Source organism: Branchiostoma floridae, chromosome 8 (genome assembly GCF_000003815.2).
Source record: "Branchiostoma floridae strain S238N-H82 chromosome 8, Bfl_VNyyK, whole genome shotgun sequence".
NCBI lineage: Eukaryota > Metazoa > Chordata > Leptocardii > Amphioxiformes > Branchiostomatidae > Branchiostoma > Branchiostoma floridae.
The window spans coordinates 20,355,717-20,379,948 of record NC_049986.1 but is presented as its reverse complement, the minus strand read 5'-3'; the positions used below and the strand labels follow the sequence as shown (position 1 = coordinate 20,379,948).

Genomic DNA, 24,232 nt, shown 5'->3' with positions numbered 1-24,232 from the left:
ACTTTCTGGAAAAGTTAAACTGCAATGTCCAACACGAAAATTGGAGAGATTGGAGCTGTTCAGTCGAAAATCTGGGTAAGTCCAATTTAAGGACAATACAGCCCAATCGTAGCGAGGTTGTCGCCCTAGTGGAATTAGAGTGTCATCCATGTAATCTAGAATGATGACACACAAATATCCCCTTCCTGTCACATGTGTGCATACGGAGTGCGCGTTATCTAAATTTAGTAGTCTATAATGACGACAAACAAATATTCCCCTTCTGGTCACGTGTACTTACGGCGTGCGTGAATGCTAACTACATGTAGTAACATATAATGACGACAAACAGATACTCCAATTGCCCCTGCCTGTTCGCGTGAAGCCGCTAGTACGGCGGAGTAAAGGTCAGTCGTACAGGTACGCGGGACGGAATAACGACAAACAAATATCCCCCTTCCTACAACATGTAGTGCGTAAGTGTTATCTGCAAGTAATTCAGAGTGCCGACAACCAACTGCTCCCATTCCCACCGCCTGTACTCGTGTGAAGCCGTGAGTATATACGGCGGAGTAAAAGGTCAGTTGTACCAGTACGCAGGACGGAATGACGCCAAACAAATATTCCACTTCTTACAATATGTGTGCATACGGAGTGCGTGAGTGTTATCTGCAAGTAATTCAGAGTGACGACAACCAGCTGCTCCCATTCCCACCGCCTGTACTCGTGTGAAGCCGTGAGTATATATATGGCGGAGTAAAGGTCAGTTGTATGAGTACGCGGGACTGAATGACAACAAACAAATATCCCCCTTCCTACAACATGAAGTGCATAAGTGTTATCTGCAAGTAATTCAGAGTGACGGCAACCAACTGCTCCCATTCTCTCTGCCCGTACTCGCGTGAAGCCGTGAGTATATACGGCGGAGTAAAAGGTCAGTTGTACGAGTACGCAAGACGGAATGACAACAATATGGTGCTCGGCACGGTCCTTCTGTTGCTCCCGCTGATCAGTGGCGGGTCCCCGGCCGGTAGCGGGGTTCGAGCGGACACGCACGAGGCCGGCGGCAGGGATGGCACCGAGGTACGCGCCGTGACGGAGGCCTTGCAGCGCGCGGTACGGTTCTTCAGCGACTCCTACACGGAGACCAACTTGGACGGACTATACGGGCTACGCGTAGCGGAAGGTGAGTGCGATTTTTGTCAATATGAGTTCGTATACACTTGTTTATACAAGTACTACATTTACTTGTAGTGATAGCACAGCTCCAGATGTTTTGTTCATCCAACTGTTCGCTTGTATCAGTACTTATAAAAGTATCTAGTCTTTAGTATTACATGTACTAGTATTGAAGCATTTAGCCCATAGTGTAAGAACATGCAAAAAGAGATCTCCCGATTATATTATCTAATGACTGGCGTATGTTGAGGTGAACCATACATTAGTCTCAAATAATCGTATCACTGAAACAGGAGTTGATCTAAGATGTGTGCATAAAGGAAACATACTGCGGAAAGTAAGTCGGTATGCCTGTCCTAGTGCTTAATGTTTCCCGTTGTATTGACTAAAATATACATTTTAAGTGTTTGAGAACAAAAAAAAAAGAGAAGAACTTTGGAATCGAATATAATGGATATAATGGCACTGCCTTAACTACTATAGATACTCTTACGTATATGTCGCTACGTCAATTCTTTTTCTTCTTTCTTTGGAATTCATGTATTTCAAGGCCATGTGCAATGCCTTATGGCATATACTGCGAACATTGAACTCGGAGCGGCCATTCCCTATGTACGGGAAAACGTCCTAGAAAAGTGGAATCTGGGCGCTACATTACAAAGTACTCCATCGCCTAGGGTGTCACCATTACACAAAGTGCGTAGGTCTAAAAGGAAGCAAATGTCTACCCGAGGTTCTACTAATGGATTTTTCGCAGGATGCATTCTCAGAAAAAAACTCCTAGGGGCTTTTACACGTAACGCTGGAGGCCAGAAATGACATTACAATGTCTTATACCAAGGGAAGGTGACACCAATTTACCAACTTGAAGCAATAAATCAAAACTTGATTTTTACTGATAAGAAAAGCGTAATGAAAAAAACAATTGCTGTCAAGGGAATCCGAACATGTCTATTCTGCCAAGAGATTCGCCAAAACATAACCAAGTTACTGGCTAAACATTCAGGCTGAAATAGAAAATCGATCATTTTCAGAATTGTTCTTTGATTTCATTACTGGTTGGCTTTTGGGTTGAAATGATCAATATCTTTGACCAAACGGTTATCACCACGGTTATATCACATACCTTGTGGTGTTCAATTATAGTATATAGCAAGTGGCAGGACCGAACTGGAGGGGTTGATCATTATGCATATGAGTGTGTTTGAGTAAAGGGAGCAGCACTTTGTTTGGATTAACCATGTAAAGGTAAATATTGTATATTTGCCTGCATATGTTACTTTCCCAGCTCTTCACTGTTTGGGGGAACTGCCCATTTCCTCCGACTCCGAGCTTGTGTCAACACGTTTTAAGATTAAAGAACTGTATCGATAATGATAAAGGCTAAAGGTAGTCCTGTGACACTCTTAGAGGCCGTGAGGGCAGTGCGTTATTACAAACTGTTCTTAATAAGACACGGTATCGAGAGGTGGAGGTTATCCCTAGACATCCTTTCATTGCCTTTTTTCCTTTCCAACTGGAGTCAGGTACCCATTTGTACACCTACGTTGAGTGAGTAAAGTCGTGTGAAGTGCCTTCTCTAAAAGCACAAGATCGACAGCATTACAGTATTCGAACCCATGGCTCTGGACCAAATAAGCCAGCCCACGTCCCCATCAGTTGTATCGATAGTTCGTATTAAATTGTTCCTCCCTACATTTGACCTGTGCTCCTCCTGCATCGACGTCCTCCTCCGGAGCTTCCCTCCATCCATCTATTAGCTGTAACCGTTTGTTGATACGGAACATGACCTCGTTTGACCCCTGTGACACCTACATGTGCGGGAGCAGCTCCCAATAACCTTCAGTCAATTGTCATCCATAGACAAATAGGAATCCCTGCCAAACTGATATCTCTCTGTTATATCTAAGTCTTAAATACGTAATATAGTGGGACATCATGAGGCGCAGGTTGGAAAAGGTATAATTCTGCTTTGGTTTCTTAGAACGTAGGCCAGGAACCATTGTCCCCAATACGCCTCTAGGATAATTTGAGGTCAATTAACAAAGTTATTTGTACAGGCACAAATTCACAAACAAACTCTCCGATAACCATATGCCACCTTCGCCAGGGCAATGCTGTTTGGTTCTTATTCTCTGGTGATTATGTAATAGTTCCATACAAAACGTTTCGTAAGAACGACCTAGGAAATAGCCATTATCGCTCTCTGTTCTCTGTCATTGTACTCTCATCTACAATTGCACATTCTTCAGGTTAATACTGACTGTTCCGTATCCACAAGCGATTATGTAATGGTTCTGTATAAAGCATTTTGTAAGAACGGCCTAGGAAATAGCCAGTACCGCACTTCCCACCAACGAGACCCTAAGAGAGCGCCCCACGCCTTGTTGACAGGTATGATGGATGGGACGTCAGTGCCGAAGTCAGAAGGATCCGGGACACTCACTCGACTTTGAAAATCCATTATGGGATCTGAGAAATCATTCTGTTCCTTCCAAACACACACTTACTGCGGCGGGGGCGCGTGCTGTTCTATTGACCCTTTTGCGCTGGCGTAATGTGTGAGATGCCTCCTGGCGCCGTGTGTGGAGCAGGGATTCAATATTCCCGGAGTTTTTAATTCCCGGAAGCTTTAGGACTCCGGTGCGAGTTGATATGCTTCTGACGGGGTGTCCCTGAAGTTCTTTGTCATTGTACCCTCAGCCCTCTGGAGTATTGATTCGCTAATATGAGAGGGATTTGTGCGGATGGATACATATGGCTCATGCTGTAAAACAATTAGAGTTTAAATTCCCGGAATCTTTAGAACTCTGTTTCAAGTTGATATTATTCTGATCTGACGAGGTGTCCCTGAAGTTCTTTGCCATTGTACCTTCACCCCTCTGGAGTATCGATTCGCTAATGTGCAAGGGATTGGTGCGGATGGATACATATGGCTCACGCTGTAAAACAATTACAGTTATAACTCCCGGAAGCTCCAGGGCTTCACTGCGAGTTTATGTGATTCTGTCAGTGTCTCGACGGAGGTCTCTGTCCTTGTATCCTCATCACTCTGCCTTTTACACATCAATTCTCTAATGTGTATTGGATCGGTGCGGATGGATACATATGGCTCACACTGTAAAACAATTACAGTTTAAATTCCCGGAAGCTTCAGGCCTATTCTATGAGTTGATGGTGATTTCAACTCAGTAGGCTGTTACTGGATTCAGTTCAGTTCAGGTCATCCTTCCGGTGACACAATAAAGTTCCTCCAGGCGGCTCTGTCACGCATGACAGACAGGAGGTCTATCTAAATGTTATAAGATTTCTATTATTGAAGGGATTTTTCTCCGAATTAAATCCTATAAAGTGTGTCATGAGTAAACCAATTAAAAATCAGTTGGCCTAACTACCAACACCTTTAAAACTTCTCCGTAAGTCGGTGTATTTTGTACTTCTGTCGCTTGAATTCTTTGCATTGTATTCTCTCCCGACGGTAGATTGATTGCCAGGGCTGACTAGGGTTTTGCAGCGGATGAATACAAATGGCGCACGCCGTAAAACAGTTTAGAAGTAAAGAATAGTCTAATCACCGTCATCGCTCAGAATTCGCTACAAGTTGATAAAATTCTGATGAGGTGTCTATGAAGTTCTCTATCATTGTATTGTGAAACCCCACTGGGATCCTCTAAAGTGTAAGGATTCTTAAGCTGATGGATACATGTATGCCACATGGTAAAAGAGTCAAGGTCATAACCACCTCTGTACAGCTTCAGTGAGTTTGTAAGTTTGACAGGGAGGCTATTGGGCCTCTGCATTGTGCCATATAAAACATATGCATCGATTCCACCATAAAAAGGAATCATGGTTATGGATATGTTGTTTTACCATATGTTACCATAACTGAAAGTTATAGTTTCTCGTCAACAGCAGTGTTTCATTTTCCAACGTCGCCATCGTTACTACAGTCTACAACCATGCTTTTGTCCTTGGGTATGTCATCGATCAGATTTGCAGCCATAAATGTCATGTTGTAAACGTCTGGGGAAAATTGCAATGTGAACTATAATCATCGAGAGGGATTGTACACGCAGTATGATTGATGGTGCAACACATAAATAGCTTCAGGGAAGTCACCTTTGAAAATACTTAGAAATCATTTCTTCCTCTTCGGCCACAAAGATATCCCTCTCTCTCTACGCTCGCTTTTTACTTCTTGGTTTACAATGTAAGCAGCAGCCTCACTAAAAGTTTTAATATCAAGACCTTTTTAACCTCTTAAAAATTTAAAATACTTTGAAAACATTTCTTCCTCTTTCTCGGCGACAGAGATATCCCTCTTGCTATCTACCTTTTGGTCTACCATGTAAGCAAAGGTCTCACTGAAAGTTTGAATATCATTTTTTTCAAAACTTTTAACTAACACTAGGAAAAATATATCTACCGGATATGGCACTTTATGAGCAACTACAAGGACGGTTAAATACCGAGTTAGTCCAGGTTTAAATCTTGTTTTCCAGCCGAGGCGAACAACAGTTGTCGAACTCAACCTTGCCATATCCCCGTTTCGCGGATCACAAACTTCTGTTTTAATTAAAACATGACGAATGCGGGCATTCCATCAGCTACGTTCATACATCAGCCACGTGTCCACGAACTTTAATTAAGCTGTCACGCAGAAGGAAATAATCGCACCGCCGGCTAAAATGGAGATCCGCTGATTTCGATCCGAGCTCACCAAAGCCGTGCCGCAATCACGGAGTAATTTCGGTATGATATAGAAATATTGTACCGAACTATCGATCATGGCTCGTGCCGCGGGTGGCGTGAGGTCCAGGCACCTGCGGCGGAAAATAACGACTTATTTTCCGTCAGATTAAACAGTCTAGCTGCGTCGGTACGGGTCAGGAATTATGGGGTTCAGCAGATCGTGTAAATAGGACCAGTAGGTCATTCGTATACCATGTCGGAGGCAGAAGTGAGATACAAAATGTATGGACGGAGTGCAATCTTTGTATGGATACGTATGATCCATTTCAGCGGATCCGTGTAAATAGCACCAGTAGGTCACTCGTATACCATGTCGGAAGCAGAAGTGAGATATCAAATATATAGGCCGATTTTATTGTTTTGTGTGGATATGTATGATATCGATGTTATATGTTTTGAAGGTGATACCTCTGTGCTATTCATGGTTTGTGTTGTTTCTATTTATCTTGTACTCGACGGTATAAGATGTTGGATGCAGTAATGAGATATCAAATATATATATATATATATATAGACAGATTATGAATTTTGTATGGATATGTATAATGTCGATGTCATATGTTTTCAGGGAGATATTTCTGTGCGATTCACAGTAGGCTCTATTTATGTTGTACCCGTATACAACGTCGGTATTAAGGTATTAATAAGATATCAAACATAGAATACGACATTTAGATATCAAATACACAGATATGATTTTGATGGATATATGCCATGTTGGCATCATGTATTTGTGAAATTAGCGCATTCTTAAATGTAAGAATGTTAATCAAGGCACTTGTGAAGTTATCACAAGTAAGACAGCAGCCTTAAGTTTGTATCTATTAACTTTAGAGAACCAATTTATAACTGACGACCTAAATGCAGACTAAATACCTTAATATCAGGGCACAAGAGAATGACGATAGCATATCTCATGCCATATTTCATTAAAAATAATCATTAACCAGCGAAGGTTGCTCCAAGGTCGGCCACACATATTGCTGTAATTGAAAAATCTCTCTCTCCCGGGGGGAAATCTAGATAGATGAAAGTGCAGTAATTTTACCTTGAAACCCCTGTCAGAAGTGCATGAAATATAACCAGCCTGAGGTTATGTTATATAGGCGTTATGGATGTCTCGTTCTGTGGAACAGTTATCAGATACAAGTCTATTGTTTGGTAACCCTGGAGACCGGGTGCATCGCCCCGGGTACGAGAGCTTAACAGATGGGCACGTTCCCAGCGTCCTGTACATGTAGGTTTTATCTGAGCTCCATCTGTAATAATATACCTATCACCGGCGGTAGTGGACAGGCTGTCTGCCTGGCTTTTTACTTCTCGTAGAACAGAACTTTGTTCTGGCATTGTAGCATGCGTAGTCCAGTGGTTAGCGACCATGCCTCTGGACCTAGAAGCCGTGAGGTCGATTCCGGCTGTGTGCCGCACTCGACATACACGCTACCGGAAAGGGTTGCAGTCCTTACGGTGGGACGTTATCTCACACCCATCTGTAATGATATACCTGTCACCGGCGGCAGCGGTCCGGCTGTCTGCGCATACCAGGCTTTAATCTTCTCACAGAATAAAACTTTGTTCTGGCATTGTAGCGTGTGTAGTCAGTGCTCCCTGCCTCTGGAAGCTAGAAGCCGTGTGTTAGATTCTGGCTGTATTGTTCAACCGACATTCAGGCTGCCAGAAAGGGTTACAATCCTTTGGACGGGACGTTAAGCTGTACTTTTGCCCACTGCTCATTGTGCCTGTCGAAAAGAGCTAGGGGAATTTCCCCGTACAATGTCAATCAACTTGTAAATACTGTAAATAGATATAGTGTCTGTCCTCTCTGTCACGACCACTGCACTGAAAGACTCTTCAGTGAGCTAAAACTAAATCAAGATCATTTGCCTTTTAATTTACCTTGCGGTTCAAATGATACGAAAATGAGAAAATACAACTGGGAGTCACGTATAGAAGCATCTCCCGCTCAAAGCTATGACATTGTTGCTGTATCTGATTCACTTTTCCGCCGAGTTGGGTAAACCAGGGGGCGGTAAATCGGCTCGGGATGGCTTCATTTTCCACGGATCCCTTCCCGATTATTCTATTTCCTTCCATCGATCCGTGATTCTCTATTTTCCAGGTCAGCTGATCCTTCTGCTGGAGTCGTGCAGAGATGACGAACAGCGGCTGGGAGTTTACGACACTGTTCTGGACGACTTGCGGCAAGTCCTGGAGGAGATCTCGGACGCCGCAAACCGGACGCTACCGGAAATAGACGCCAGGAATCCTGGGTATTACGAACAGTTTCTGGAGGTGGTGAACAAACCGTACATTATTGAGGCGTTTCCCAGGACTTTGGAAACAGACGGGTACGCACAGTACAACCCGTCTGTTAAAAAACGCCTGCCGACTTTTAACGAGGAAGAGAGCGACAAGTGCATGTCCTACATGATGGGGAGTAAGATCCGAGGGCACGACAAGTAAGTTGGTTAAAACAAAAGTTAAGAAACGCTAACAAACTATTAAGTTTCCTTGGTTTCCTTCAGTGTCTTATTTTTTTATCGTATTACATTTTTTCTAATACTTTTTCCACATTATATGAGTGTATAATTTTTAAGTTTCCCCAAGAAAAGAAACCATTCCGGCCAAAATGGGGTAGGGAATTTCCCGAGCAGCCTCGTAACCCCTGCTTCGCCTATTGAGTCAGTGAAGTCAAGCTTGCTTAAGCTTGATGTTTCTGACTTAGGGAGAAGAGACGCTGCTACAGTTATCGCTATGGGCCACCCTTCATCAACATGATGGTAACATCAGGCCCTACGAACATGATTTAGAAAAAAAAAAAGAAGAGTTAGGAGTGAAAGTTAATAAGGGCGGACCTCTAACCTCAAAGCAGATGTTTGGTGCTAAATCGTTAAGTTTTATAACTTTCTAGCTTCTACGGAGTGGTTGGGTTTAGAAAGAAATCTTTGAAGTTGAAGTTATATGAATAAAGCCAATTAGAATTAAAAGAAATAAGTTCGTTTTAGGGGATTGTATTATTGACGTAAAGTTGTAAAGCAGACCAAAAGTATGAGTCTCTTAAGTCCTAAATGCCTTCCACCATTGCAATGACAAAATCCTTGCGCCGATTCTTCCATAAAATTCCGTTCCGGAGAGAGCGTACGTCCCACTTTACAAATCCCACATTAAGCTGTCTCACCCTGAGACCCCTATTCTCCTGGGGTTCCATACTCCTCCATCATCCAGTTCACCCTTCCCCGCTCAGGTCCCGGCATCACCAGCCGGTCTCGCCGCTCCAAATCACTGCACATTTCGCCCACTACAACAGCCTCTCAATTGGATTAGTGTATCCCCACTTATCTCTGCAAAACCATTTCCCTTTTCCCTCGCCACCGACAGCCGAGCGTGATGGGATCTCGGTTGCGAGCTGGCGACAGTGCGCGTCGCGATAAAGTGGTGTAACATCCCGTTTCCATTAAAAGCTGCGAACAAATTTTTGACAGGTCACTCAAAGAATTTCCTTGATACAAAGTCAGATCTTTTGCAATGTATTGCTGTCTTTTCCCCAAAAAATTATCATGGACGCTCCTCTGTGTTATAGTAGTAATCAGAGTGCAATGGCAAGCTTTTATATATCGAGCACATGCACCGGGTCAAACTTTTAATAGCCACTATTGATTATAATTAATTATAATTTGATGTGTACATTTGTGTTGCAAGGAAGTTAAGCACTGCAATTTTCTGTACTTTTTATTCAATAATACATTGTGGTAAAGGGTCACAATTCAGATTTTTCACGCAATGGTCGCTCACGGGTGGCTTACCGATCTCTGTCTGGTGAGAAAAGGGCCTGAGTTGTAAGCTGGTGACTTTTACGTCGCGACAAAGTGATTCACTCTGGTGGGCTGAAATGGAAAGATTGATGGCTTTCATCCTAGTTTGGCTGCCTCGTCACTTTGTGTGATGCGAGGAACAGACAACTAACATATTGAAAATTGCTCGGAACTAAAAAGATGTGAATTATTGCACATAGTTCAATCTTTCTTCAGCCTACTATTTGGCGTAATAATACCCGAATGCCTAACTTTTCTCGACGCATGTTGAAATGATTCTCCTGTAGAAAAGAGGTGCGCTCCACCATCACTGAGCGGTGCTGGAAACTGGTTGCACCACTTTAGCGCGACGCGTAAGTAGCCAGCTCACAACTAAGATCCAATTCCGTTCGACTGTCGGATGTCTAACTAACATTTTTCTCGACACCTGTTGAAATGATTGTCCTGTAGGAAAGAGGTCCGCTGCACCATCACAGAGCGGTGCTGGAGATTGATAACCATCCCGGACACGTCTGGTTACATCATCACGCACCAGCTGCTGTACACGGTACTGGCAGAACACGTGAGGAAACTTTCGTATGAGTTACCATTCCTTTTCTTTGTGTTGGAAACATACTGAGTGGTATTTGTGCGTATTATATCAAAATCCAGTCCTCATCAACAGATCCAGCTAGAGATGCACACTGTTTAGACAGCTAAAACAGGAGATTAGCCAGCCTGACGCTCCTGATAAAAGAAAAGCGAACCCAGAGAACAGAACTTACAGATATCTATACTGCACAAATACACCAACTCGTCCAAAAACATGATGTCGCTGTGCAAGAATGAAGCATTCGAGTAGAGAAGCAATGTATTATGTAATAGTTGTTGCCAGGCATTGTAACATGTACAAATGTCGTGCAATAAAGTTCTCTCTATAAAGAATACCACATGGTAAATCACCGGTAACGACGTACTATCCTGACCACGAATCGGATCTCAGGGATCCTTTGTACCTTCCTTCCATTATTTGGTTTAAGACGTACTTTCTTACTTGACCAAATTCTGCCCACCCCTCACAGGTCGGATGCACAAACGAGTTAAATGACTATGCCCGACAGCAGGGTTTCCTGGAGGGCGTTCCCGGCATGCAGCGCAGATTGTGTACGTCCATCTTGTCTCAGGCAGAACTCCTGGCAAGGCACGGTCCTCCGCAGCCGGAACAGGACCTCTTCATGGAGCAAGGTAATGTACAGAGAGAATACAACACCATGTATTAAAGACTACTCTGTTTCACCTGCATGATTCTACTCATAGCTTCCCCGCTGTCTATACAATACGCCTTGTGACAGCTCTGCTAATAAAACCGGGCTGACATTTCCCTTTTAGGGGCGGTTTGGTTATAGACATTAATGAGCGGTTTGGATATAGATATCCAGTTGCTTGAGTAACTTTTTTTGCGTATCTTCTTAGTACTTCTTCGACGTATTAATGAACTTAATTTTCACGTATTGGGGCAGGCCAATCTAGGTAGGTCCATTGCGATTTGGCAGTTTATCTCACCTATTACTTGCCGATTGCTGAAAGAATGTGTATAGTTGAAAGAAGATGTAAGAGCATGTAAGAACACTTTTGGTGTGGCGAAGTTCTTCTAAAACGTATCATTTGTACTTGAATGAACAGGTAAAACGATTTTTCTCCAGTCATTTTATTACATCTATGGTTTTGATCTTTTTACCCCACAGCTGTGGTCTGTGGCATGCTGGGATACACAAACTTCCTGCGCCCTGATTGGCTACAGAAGGTGATGACGTGGCAGAGGCCGGGTGGTTGTTTCGGGAAGGAGGCGCCAGAGGAAGATGACGAGCTAGTGGAACAGCTACACAGTCTGCCTTTTCACGCACACAGTCATCAGGACAGCACACAACACAGGTAATACGTGGTGTGGGTAGAATGTTTTTAGTTGTAACTGCCTTTGTTTAGACAAACGGATTCACACACACACACGTACACAGACACATAACAGGACGCACACACACATGCAGACAGGGTCTACCGAAAGTGCGAAAAGGAACGAAAAGGAACGAAAAGGAACGAACCCAGACCCTGACCTCTCATTGCAAATATTGTTGTCGATGATATGATGTTATATACTCCATTTTAGATGATATGTAAGTTATCTTACACCATGTACATACAAATGTTCTTTTTTTAAATTTGTATTGTTTATGTGTTTGTCAGCAGGGCTAGCCCTTTGTAATAGCCATAGGCTAGTTGGGCAGCCCTGGCTGTGTGTTCGGTGCAGCCAAACAAATAAAGAAAGTGCGAAAAGAAACGAAAAGGAACGAAGTATGCAGCAAACTAAAATAAAATCAATATAAGGAACCGGTACTGCGGGCGTTAGAAGCCTATGAAAAGTGTTTAATTTTACTCCGAATTTGGCAATATCAAATTTTTACTGGGCTGTTTTAGGCTGTTGTGTTTGTGTGGCTAAATTATTCTCTGAAGATCAGCGAAATACAAGGAAACATAACTGAGATAAGAAAGTAAGGACTAACATTCAGTTACTGGTGGGTGATGGATAAATATCGATTAATATACATTTTCAGAATGAGGCAAGATTGTAGCGTTCTTGTTGTATTTGGTTGGCTTCTGTTCTCCCAAGATGGGAGCGCCGCATGCAAATGACCTGCGATTGTTTACGTCTAATAGAAGTCCGGTCAGGAAGGATATGGTAATAAACTGCTGCCCCACGTGCATGACAGCTCCCTTCAACAGGGCCCACAACATGGTTCTCTGGAGACTGGAGACATATCTTCTTGCTCGTTCACGACAAAAGAAAAGCTGTGAAAGGATAGACATGTATACATTGTACCAAGGAGTTTTCTTCACGTTGTACCATGAGTATTAATCATTTTGCGGGAAGAAATGGCCAACGTGAGGAATTTGTGCAAAGGATATTGGGAAACTACGGAGAGATCTGGCGGGCGACTCACGTCTCCCGTGGCGGTTCGGCAGAAAAAGTCTTTGGAACCAGGCCTCAAATTGAAATCAACACGGTGTCCCGATTGCCCGGGGCTACTTATAATTTAGGCCGGAACCACTAGAAAACGATTTTGTGACATTTTTGGGACCGTAGAAAAATAACCTACACCAGAATGTCAACCCGTCAAACGTTTTCTAGCGCGCTACTCAGCGGCTTTCAACCCCCCCCCCCCAATTTGATCTGTGACAGCATGCGTGGGAACCCGGGACGCACTATTCAGGACTCCGCCCATCGCCTTTGATTTGTATCTAGCTATTTCCACGCGTGCACTTTCCCGCCGCTTCGCCGTTGAACCATTGGAGCTCTAGGAATTTCGTGGAACAAGCCAAAAAATACAAAAATAAAGTCTGTTTCAAATGCATTTGCCGATCACAGTACCGTTACCTTATATTCCCATCGATTTTATTTCACTTTGCTTCATGCTTCGTTCCTTTTCGTTCCTTTTCGCACTTTCGGTACTTTCCTTTTCGTTCCCATCCAATCTTTTCGTTCCTTTTCGTTCCTTTTCGCACTTTCGGTACTTTCCTTTTCGTTCCTTTTCGCTCCTTTTCGTTCCTTTTCGTTCCTTTTCGTCCCTTTTCGCACTTTCGGTACACCGTGCATACACGCGCACACAGGCACGTATATATGAGAGAGAGCTCTAGGGAGAGAAGGAGAGAGAAGCAGACACAGAATCCATATTTGACCTCTCATCTCTTATCATTTCCAATACCCGCCAGATACGCTGGAAGACCATGGGCCAGAATTTGTTGAGTGCCACTCCAGGACTGCTACTACTACCCCCGGACATACAACCTTTTCCCATTACTAGATGTAAATACCACACTACGTATACAGAAACTTGCATCCTCATATGCAATATTAGACAATCCTTAAATGTTACACCGTTGTTTGTGTCTTCGTATTTTCTTGCAGGCCAAAGACGAGGTCTCCGACAAGTAGAAGGCTCCTAGTGGAAAGGCTAATGCACGGTTGGTTTTTCTCTTGCATGATCATTACCGACTATGTATCAGAATAAGACGAATGCATATAGTACTATAGGAGTACCATCCTCCATAGCAGCAGCTGGCTTAAACTTTTTGCTTGCTAACGTGGCTGTAGGAGTAAGTGCCTAACGAAGCAGCACTGACTAATGAACGGATTTAACGACCTACATTTTAAAAGTTGAACGAATCGCTCAGATGTCAGAGATACGATAACATGCCGTTCCGCATAGCCTCCATAGCAGGCTCTCAAGGGCCTTTTTTTTTGGCTTATAATACACTTTTGCTGGCCATTTCGTTTTGTACTGGGTCGCTGATTGCTGGCCTTTTCTGACAGCCGGCCCTCAGAAAAGGCCAGCGACCCAGTACAAAAAGAAACGGCCAGCAAAAGTTTATTATGAGCCAAAATAAGGCCCTAGAGAGCCTGCTATGGAGGCTAGTTCCGTTACTCATACAGACATTTTGTCTCCCTTCCAGACGGTTGTCTGTCTCACAAGAGTGGACTGGGTACCGCACTGCTGGCCATGTACGCACGCGTAATGCTGGATCCCGAGTACGGGTGGGAGGGGACAGAAGGTTGACGTCTGAACAAAGTATAATAAAAATTTAAAATTCCATTTTTCTCTGATGTGTTTCCTTAACGTTCGACTTGATTATATCAAGATCTTATCAATACTTTCTGGAGATGTTAGCTTGAAAAGATGAGGTGTGACAAGTAGTTGTAAGAACGCCGACTGAAAGCTAGAGTTTCAGAGTCACATAAACAATCTACCCGGCATCAGAGCCTGACTCATGTTCAAAATCACCCCCACCCCCCGGCTCTCAAAACGTACGCCAGTTCTCTTACAATTTTGCAAATGATTTGTGTGTGTCCCAATGTAGTTAAAAGTTGTGAAATAGTTTATCACAGTTATGGTCCAATGCCGTATGCCCTGCTGTTTTCTAGCTTGTATTGTGACGCTGCTAGGATCATCCCTATAGAGAGAACATAAACTTTTGATATAATCCTTGAGGCGGTTTATATGTACTTATTCCTCCCAGAATGTCTAGTAAAAAATATGTAATCATGGATTGTCCGGAGGCCAACAGTATTTCTACCTGTTTATTGACTTCTAAGCATGTCCGAAGCAAAGTCGTGATGATTTCAGGAGTACTTTCCGACCCGGAAGGGTTTTGCATGTCGTAACAGATGATAACATGTTATATGGGAAGTCATCAATCAGTGCAGGTAGGGAGCCGCAAGCGCAAATATATGATACCTTATGTCGCTGCGATTTATTGAAATGTTGTTTTAAGCTTAAGATCAGCATGAACACAAAAAGGAACAGCTCATTCTATTTTGAAGTTTGTAACGTAGCCAACAGCCTGGCTATAATGCAAGACTCAAAATGCATTGCCAAAACCACAGGAATCTGTCATTTGGTACCTTTTTTTGGTAACGTCCAGTTTTACTGAGTCTACTGAGTCCAAAGAGTAAATTTATACATTGAAAATGTTCCATCTTCGATAGTAGTAGTAAAAGTCGTTTATCCGGATGCTGCAACAAAGCAACGTTATTCAGCAGGACCGCATCACCACTGGATTTTGGGATTCGGTGCAAATAACAGAAGTGTGCAGTTATCCGTTGTGCAATTAAATGGCTTCTACTGGAGTCTCAAAACATCTATGCCCTGTGGGCATTACATATTGCGGGAAGGTTTATGTGCATTGGTTCTTAAAATGATATTAGAATCTTTCACGCCATATAACGAATTAACCCCACTTCAGTGGTCCTTGCTGACTAAACACGAATGATAACAACGTTATCATCTTCCGATCGATTCGCAATTTCTGCCATAAATTGGTCAGGTTTGAGTGCTTGGAGAAAAAAATGTTTCAGTGCAATTATGTTTCGTATTCATCAATTAAAATGACCATCTGGACTACTTCGGGCATGTCCACAACATTTGGAGATATTGGCAGAAAATCACACAACAAAGTGAGCACTATGGTATTTTTCAAAATGGAGGGTCGAAATAATATTGTTGATCGTATTATTTTGTTTAAAAAATGGCAATAGCAAGGCAGAAGAAGATTATACAAACCTATTTTACCTATTGGAGGCGGCGTCAGCAAATTTCGTATGGATGGTAGGAATTTTGCTGACCACATTTTCAACATATGAGGCGCCTCCGGCCCAGAGGGTGCAGGGATATGCTTCTCCTGAAAATTTGGGGTTTGACCCTCTGAAATGCCATTTCTTGCACTTTGCAGTTCTAAGCTCATTGGCCTTGCCATAGAAAAATGCACATTCGTCAGCTTAAGGTTTTAAGAATGACGCCCCCTAGCATATTTTTACGATATTGAGCGCCGAAGGTTGAGATATAAAAAAAGAACACTGACGGATTCCATATTTGAAACCTATTCGGTGGATTTTATGGCTCTGCTATGCATGGAACTAAATACATTTTCCTCTTGGCCCCGGGCTGACTCACTACATAGAAGTGGGACAAACCACCTGGAGGGAGGGGAAAGGTAATAACGCAATTATGTCTGAAAAAGTATTGCGCACTCTGCAATCCATATTCACCGCAGCGTTAATCACATATGGTGCTGTGGCCGTTTTGTCGCGCTGATGAACGGTCTGTGTCTAGAAAGTGATTATCCAAATAATATTTCATTGACATTCAGTAAGCTCATTTCTAGTATTCTAACGACACTTGACATCGGCAAATCTGCGTATGGCGTTTTTCTCAGAGGTTATAGTGTATACGGTATTTCAGCTTCCATTGATATTAATACATGCTCGTTGTTAATCTACAAACCTACAAACCTCTACAAACCTACACACTATATCTATACTCTATATTCATACTATGTTTTGCATGCCTGAAGTTGAACTATTATTATTAATTATATAAAACTTCCTTGAACGTAAAGTAAACTTAAGATCACTAGAGGCCACAAACATAGTGCAGCTATTAGGTCTTATTGTTTAGCCAATCAAATCATTACGGCATCTGCTCTCCTTACCCCAATCGTTATCATCATACTTTGAATAATCTATACTCGTAAATCATGATTTCAGAACAAAAATTCAAATTATTCTTGAGTAATGAATAAATCATGAATGCAGATTGCATGGACTACTTGCACTCAGCCTCCAAAGCAGCAAGGTCAAAGACCGTCAGGTCAGTGCCCTCGTGCTTCTCAGGACCGGCGCACGTCACCCGTGAGTCAGGTGAGAATGTCTCCCCTGTGTCTCCCGGGGAGATAACCTCCGTGTTCCGCTGGACGTACGCAATGAGGTCCCGCAGCGGGCAGGCACACTCCCACTTGTTACCGTACAGGGACACGTGTTGGAGCGCCCGGAGCTTTTTGAGGTTGAGCGCGCGGGGGTTGAGATCGGACAGGCTGTTCTGGTGGAGGTACAGGTTCTGCAGGTTACTCAGCCGCCAGAAACTCTCCTTCTCTATCTTGTTGATCTTGTTGTTGGAGAGAGAGAGGACACGTAGGGTGGTTAGGGTGTCAAAGGTACCTATGGGAAGAAAGACAAATACATTGCAGTTTTTTGATAGTCAATGTTTTATGTGACAACCAACAGCATGCTGCTCAAAGCAGTGTCGCATCAAGAAGACATCTAATGATGCTTGATGTGCTGCACAATGCCATACAAACTATATACGAATGATAACAATAAATTGGAAAACCTAATACATTATTTCATAGTTGGATTCATGATAGTCGACTGACAGCTAGGTAGGAAATCTGCAAAGAAAAAGTGATAACATTGAAGTGGAAAGTTGAATACACTCAAACAGTGTCAATCTAGTCACCGGTTTATCGCCATTTTCGCATCTGCCTTTAGCTTTAAATGTACTTTTCTGATCTTTAGCATATAAAGCCTAATGAATAGAAATACAAAAGGACACACCTTCCGCTATCTTGCTGATGTCGTTCCCATCCAGGTACAGCACGGACAGCTCAGGCAGCTTCTTCAGCGCGTCCTTTGGAACAGCCTGAAGCTGGTTGTTGGACAGCATCAGCGTCTGCAGCTGTAAATTAAAACAGAGAATGTGATATTATAATTAACTAAATATTACACCAGACTGTATGATGTATATTTTGAACATAATCTTCTTCAACACACGGCCTTTTTTTGTTCTTAGGCAGACGACTCAACTACATGACTATCACTTTCATCAATAGATAATGAACATTTTCTATCGGTGCGCAGTGGAATTGCCATGTCAGTGTAAATCGAACCTGACCTATTGTGTGGCGTGCCTTGACTTATTGCTACATAAGAACTTAACAAGAATACGCTACGCCATGTTCATTTGAGTTACCAACCCTACGAAACTACTTATTGATGCATTATGTATTTTTGCAACTAAACAAATAGCATCTAAATTTATATACAAATAAATGCACGCTAACACAGGGTGGGCACACACCAATACAAACAAATAAACAAACAAACAAACAGGCAAACAATTATTCCGTTTTCATAAAGGTAACGAATATCTTAGTTTGGGCAGGTGGATAGTTGCTAACCTTTTTTAGATGCACCAAGGCATCCGGTGGAATGTCCCGGATGTTGTTGTTGGACAGAACCAGTTCTGTGGTCGGTGAGGGGATTCCAGGCGGAACTGATGTCAGACCTTTCTGATCACAGTCCACTTCCGCTCCTCGGCAGCTACATGGGGCTGTTAAATAACCCAAGGTAAACTGTAAAATCGCATTCAGCTATTGTGGTAATATACACGATGTTACAAAATCGAAACTATCGACAAGTTTTGTTTTATAGTTACAGATTGCTGATGTCCTTGCGCTTCGAAGACGCCGACACATTTATAGCAAATTTAGTCATTGGTGTTGTGTGGCGTGTTTGTCACAGAAGCCACAGGACCAGGCCCGGGGTTAAAATCCTGTCATGCTTACGATCTTGAGACCTTTGGACACGACTATTTTTACTCCAACCATGCGTGTAAATGGGTACCTGATTGTCGAAGTAAAAAGCGATAGGGGGAGAGAGTTGGGCTCCGTCGTCCAATACAAGGCCTTAAACACATTGTATACAACCCACTGTCCTTAATTAAAATTACGACCTGAACAAGACATTGGAACTACCTTTAGTTTGACTGTGTTACCTGGACATGTTTTGTCTCCGGCCGGACCCGGAGTCTCCTCCCGGGGCATGCACAAGTCGTCCCTGCTCAGGGTGTGGATCTGTTCTCCCATCAGGTGCTGAGGGAACAATGGAAGAAAAGGAGAAAAACATCATGAATGTGTAAAAGAAGGTTGGACATCCGGGCAATACGATACACCAACTTTGTGGGACCGCGTAGCACAGTGGTACTGTCTTCGCCTCGTGACCGAGAGGTTGCGGGTTCGAATCCAGCTGCTGTGCTACCGATCTTGTGCCCTTGGGAAAGGCACTTAACACGGCTTTCCTCACTATACTCAGGTGAGAGTGAGTACCTGGCTTTAGCTAGGGCCGTCCCTCGGATAGGACGTTAAATGGAGGTCCCGTGTATGGGGAGAGTCACACCCTATGCACGTTAAAGAACCCCCACACGTGCGATGGTGCGGTGTGAGATGGAGCAAACCTTTCTGTCTGGAGTTGGTGATTCACTTCAAATCACCCGGTTGGAGGCCTGGCAAACCTACATACCGTATCAGCCAGCGAAAGGGTATATCACCCCGTAAGGGGCGGTATAACCCCGCCGCGTGTAGACATGTGCGAACATGTGCACATTTGTGTATGGCGGCTTTGAAAAGGTGTCCTTAACACCTGTTTCGCCATACCCTCCAAATGGAGAATCCTAATAAATAAATAAATAAATAAATAAAATAAATAAACCAAGAGGCATTTACTCAAGCATGTGGATGTGACTTTGTACGTTTCAGGTGACACTGAGCAGTTCTTGTTGTTTTCAATGAAACTTTGACCATCTAAACATGTGATCTGTGAGTGAGCAGCTACATGTACATTTTGTAGCTACAGCACTATTGGACCGATGTTTACCATCCATGGAATGTCTGTGACTTTCAACACGTTTTAAATTGTGATATCATTGTGATATTGTGATTTATTGTCAAAAAATATCCCATATTGCTGTAATGTTAAGGAACAAAAGGGTAAGGTAATGTGGAAGTTTACGACAAACAGCAGTAAGCCAAGCAACTGGTATGGCTTTGGAAAACCGTAATATTCAAAAATAAAACATATCCAGTCGCTTGGGTAAATGCTATTTGACGTATCTTGTTATCTGGATGTTTAACCTTCATCGACGTAATGTGGATTACTATACAAAGTCATGATAACAGTTTTTTATGCCCGTACCTGTGGTCTAGCACAAATAGCAGGTGGTGTTGGGACTCCGCTGTCGAACCTCAGCTTGCCCGTGTTCTCCCCCAGGAAGGTGGTCAGGTCCGCCAGCTCACAGTCACACTTCCAGTCGTTACCGTGTAGGGTTACCGCCTCGAGATGGCCAAGGGACTGGAGCTCGTCTGATAGGGCAAGGGCAAGAAAGAGATAGTTCAATTATCATGCAATAATTTTGTGATGTTTATCATTAGAAAATAGATACAATAGGGCAGGGCAACCGTGACTAAAGGAATTGACGAAAATATTTAAGATAGAGGACGATGAAAAAATTTAAAAGTGTGTTCCCAAAGTTTTGGTGGTCGTAAGCAAACATAATGGGTCACCAATAAATGTTAACCAATTGTTTCAGGCACTTAGGAGGTGTTCAGAGACACAATAGAAATTAATAGGATGATAATCATCCCAGCCGTACCTCCCGGCGTGTGAGTAATGTGGTTATGGTGCAGGTGAAGCCAGCGCAGGTTAGACAGCGGTTTGAACACGCCAGGAGAAATATCCTTGATGTCGTTACTGTCCAGCTTCAGCGACCAGAGCTGAGGAAAAAGTCCACACGGTATATCTTAAACATGTAAGGTGGTCGGGCTGCAGAACGCATTAATTACAAAATAGGTAAATTGATAACTCTGTATATATGTAAATACTTTGCGTTTGGGACAGCGTCTGTAAGTAGCCACACCTATGCTGCAGTGCAATGTGAACCAGTTAGAATTGCCTTGAGGAAGGCGACAGGTGGTCACCGAAACGTCGGTAGAAAAACACGTTGCTGTGTAAAATGACTTTGTTATTCAGCCACTAGCCAATTTGCTGAAACATTTTACGGATATAAAATGGGTGATACATAATTCTAGCGTTTTAGTACATATATCTTCGAACACATCAGACACTGCATGCTACCAGTTGTTATCTTCGAATATGAGAATGAATTAGCGAAAGACTAGTTCTATGATAGGATATGTCATTGTGCAGGAAACTGAGGTATGTAAATCGACGTCGACATGTCAAGTCAGCACCTCTAAACCCAGATAACACTTTTGTCCATGCCCCGTACCTGTGGCATGCCGATGAAGACCCCGGCTGACAGAGACCTGATCCTGTTATCCAGCAGCCAGAGACGCTGCAGGTTCTCCAGACCATCAAAGGCGCCGTCCTCCAGCTTCTCGATGTGGTTGTCGTCCAGACGGAGCTGTCGCAGGTACTTCAGGTCCTGCAGTGATGGTCAGGAACATCATAATCATTTACTGGGCACGTGTTTCTTAAAGATAAGGCAAGGGAAAGGCGAGGCAAGCTGAAGTAAGGGAAGGCGATGTAAGGTTAGGTGATGAAATATTAAATAGGTGATGAAATATTAAATGAGATAGAGGGAGAGGAGGTAAGGAAATTCTCGATGTGAATGTGATGCAAGATACCTAACGAAATGACCTCAAGATGAATCAGACACGAATGTCTGGTCCTAAGTATAGTGTTCAGGTTTCTGTATGGACACTGGCAATCTAAAAAAAATTGAATTTTACTACAGACCATAGTAATCTTTAAAAAAACACCTCTCGATTCGTATATCTGTCGTTGTTTCCAGAATCTTTAGGTTTTGCTGTTTAGGATCTAAATTTTGATGATCTTCACAAAGGCTCTATAGTATGCCAATTCTCTCATTAGGGTCCATGATACTTGAAATTTATTTTTGCCCTTTACTGTTCTCACATTTCAAAGTCTCCAAATAGATGGCTACAGTTCCAAACCTTGAAGCCTTTCCTCGGTATCCTCCTGAGTTGGTTCTGAGACAGGTCCAGCAGCTCAGTCTTGGGCGGAACTCCAGACGGGATGTCGGACAGCTGCCGGCGGCTGCAGTACACCTCCGATAGCTCACACGTACAGCGGGAGGGACAGGCTTGGGTCTGCGTAGAAATGAAATTTATTTTTGCCCTTTACTGTTCTCACATTTCAAAGTCTCCAAATAGATGGCTACAGTTCCAAAACTGCTGCTAAGGAACCAAACTTATATTGTTTCTTCCTAATCACAGAAGGTATTTTTTCTTAGATACCTTACCACCATCTAGCAGAGGTCAAGTCACAAAACAGTGACAACGCCAATATTGAATGTCTTTTTAAGACCTGGTTCTAAACATGGCCCACATCAGGACCTACAGGTTCGTAAATTTAGAATGGCGAGAACAAGCTATTTCTGCATATCTGATGAGTTTGTAGTAGTACTTACCTGAAGAAACTGTGCACAAACTATCACCAGCAGTACGAAGTTGACAGGTACCACCGCCATCTTTGTAGTTCAATCTACACGGGATGGCGAAGAATAAAAAATCTAGAGTGATTGTTTTTACTACGTTCAACACTTTCATTGCGGAGTCTTCTGTAATTTGTCAATACTCATTTAGATGTTTTTCTCGCAGTAAGCAATGACAAACATGATATAACAAGTTGACCCGTGATGTGCACAATGTATAAAAATATCACTAAAACGTTATCTCTACTCGGCATCAAATCATCATTTGATGGAAGGAGTGCAGTACGATGTATGGTGAAGTTAATCTGAATTGACTGTATACATCTTCGCAAAGGACCACCCTCATTGAATGTCTGACCTTAAGAACGGTAAGGTGAGGACAGAATGCCTTCTGGCACCTTTCTAAGTTAGCAAAAAATTGGACATGCGCCAAACAGTGGTTAAAACTGTTGCTTAATGCAGCATAAAATGCATTTGGTACTCATCCATTTTTGTCAAACTACTTATCCATAGCAAATAAACTATATTTTGGGCAATGAATATGCAGATTTTGTTTTAAACTGTCCGTATTGGTTATACCCTCCCCCTTCCAACGTAATGGTATTATCCGAGAGCTGTTAGACAACTTTTCGTGGGTAATCAGGCGTGCGACGGTGGGTCAGAGGTCATGAATCTTCCATTTACCACTTTATTCCTGACTCTATTAGGCTTGATTTATTTATGTTACGATCGATACATGAATCGGACAATGCGGGGACAAGACACTGCAGTCCGTATCCAATAAATCTTCTGAAGAAGATGTAATCTTAAGAAAATTAGTCATTAAAGTAACAATGTGTCCTCCTAAATAACTAAAGTAAAGTGGGTGGTTCCAAATCAATGGATAGGTGGACACATAATATGGCAGCTGTAGTGTTTCCTCTCACAAGTTAGAAACAAATGTCATTCTTGGGGCCCATAGAAACTTTTTTTCAAGTGTTACTGTGTCAAGATAATGCGCTATTTCTCCAATTTCAACTGAAATTCGCCCAGCATTTATTTGCGTGCCTAAAATTGTCTCTAATCCGTTCCTGTTTAGAGTCTAAACGTTTGTCAGGTTTCCACTCTTAAGCTTGCTTCTGTACACACAAAGTATACAAAAGACACCAGATCATTTTGAATGGAAGTAGAAATAGATGATATAACACTTACTATAAATTATGCCAACATGAAGACAACACATCGCACATACCTCCTCAGATGTCAGCAGACGTTTCAGCTCACCACAGTCGGAATGTGCAGTATGTATGCAGGTATACAGACGTGGGTGGTGGCGGATTTCTGCACAATGAACAACAATGTCGCCTGAGGACATGCGAAAAAGGTGTTGTCCGTAAATTGTTCCCATTGTGTTTACGCGTTGAACCGACATAAGTTGATAAGCGCCTCTCATACATGTATGTAGCTTTTGTAGCGTGTACTTATCATCAATACTGGTCACGTTTGTTACCATTTGTTTCGTATATGATAGCTGAAGGAACTAAATAGCAGGAGTGGTATCATAATTAAGGGTTAATGACCCGCCCCTAGGTGCATATGGTGTCATAACGCCTGGTCCTTTGCTATAACCATCGAATAAAACCACCGAGTGAGCGAAGCGAACGAGGTGGTTTTATGAGGTGGTTATAGCAAAGGACCAGGCGTTATGACACCATATATACCGAGGAACAGGTGGGTCATTAACCCTATTATCATATAGCTTACCCACACTGACCCATTTAAGAGTAGAGTAGAGTAGAGTAGAGTTTCCGGTTGAGTAGGAGCGACAAATTCCTTTATAAAACATACATCTTTTATTCAGTACATAAATTTGAACAGTGAATTTGAACAACATAAAATTTGTACGTGAAATGT

General features: G+C 42.7%; 2 protein-coding genes across 2 annotated transcripts; one reads left to right on the top strand and one right to left on the bottom strand.

Moving 5' to 3' along the window:
• Nucleotides 1-899: 899 nt before the first annotated feature.
• Nucleotides 900-14,334, top strand: LOC118420426 (UPF0764 protein C16orf89 homolog). The gene is made up of 7 exons (XM_035827216.1): nt 900-1,165; nt 8,030-8,369; nt 10,173-10,284; nt 10,784-10,946; nt 11,447-11,633; nt 13,663-13,718; nt 14,208-14,334. The coding sequence occupies exons 1-7, from the start codon at nt 952-954 to the stop codon at nt 14,309-14,311; spliced, it is 1,176 nt and encodes a 391-aa protein (XP_035683109.1). The 5' UTR covers nt 900-951; the 3' UTR covers nt 14,312-14,334.
• A 485-nt stretch (nt 14,335-14,819) lies between these two features.
• On the bottom strand, nt 14,820-23,650 carry LOC118421883 (slit homolog 3 protein-like). Its single transcript, XM_035829389.1, has 10 exons — nt 23,571-23,650; nt 22,316-22,389; nt 21,840-21,995; nt 21,152-21,307; nt 20,516-20,636; nt 20,059-20,225; nt 18,863-18,959; nt 18,267-18,418; nt 17,644-17,764; nt 14,820-17,247 (listed from the first exon to the last, which is right to left on the bottom strand). The coding sequence occupies exons 2-10, from the start codon at nt 22,373-22,375 to the stop codon at nt 16,856-16,858; spliced, it is 1,422 nt and encodes a 473-aa protein (XP_035685282.1). The 5' UTR covers nt 22,376-22,389; nt 23,571-23,650; the 3' UTR covers nt 14,820-16,855.
• Between the last annotated feature and the right edge of the window lie 582 nt (nt 23,651-24,232).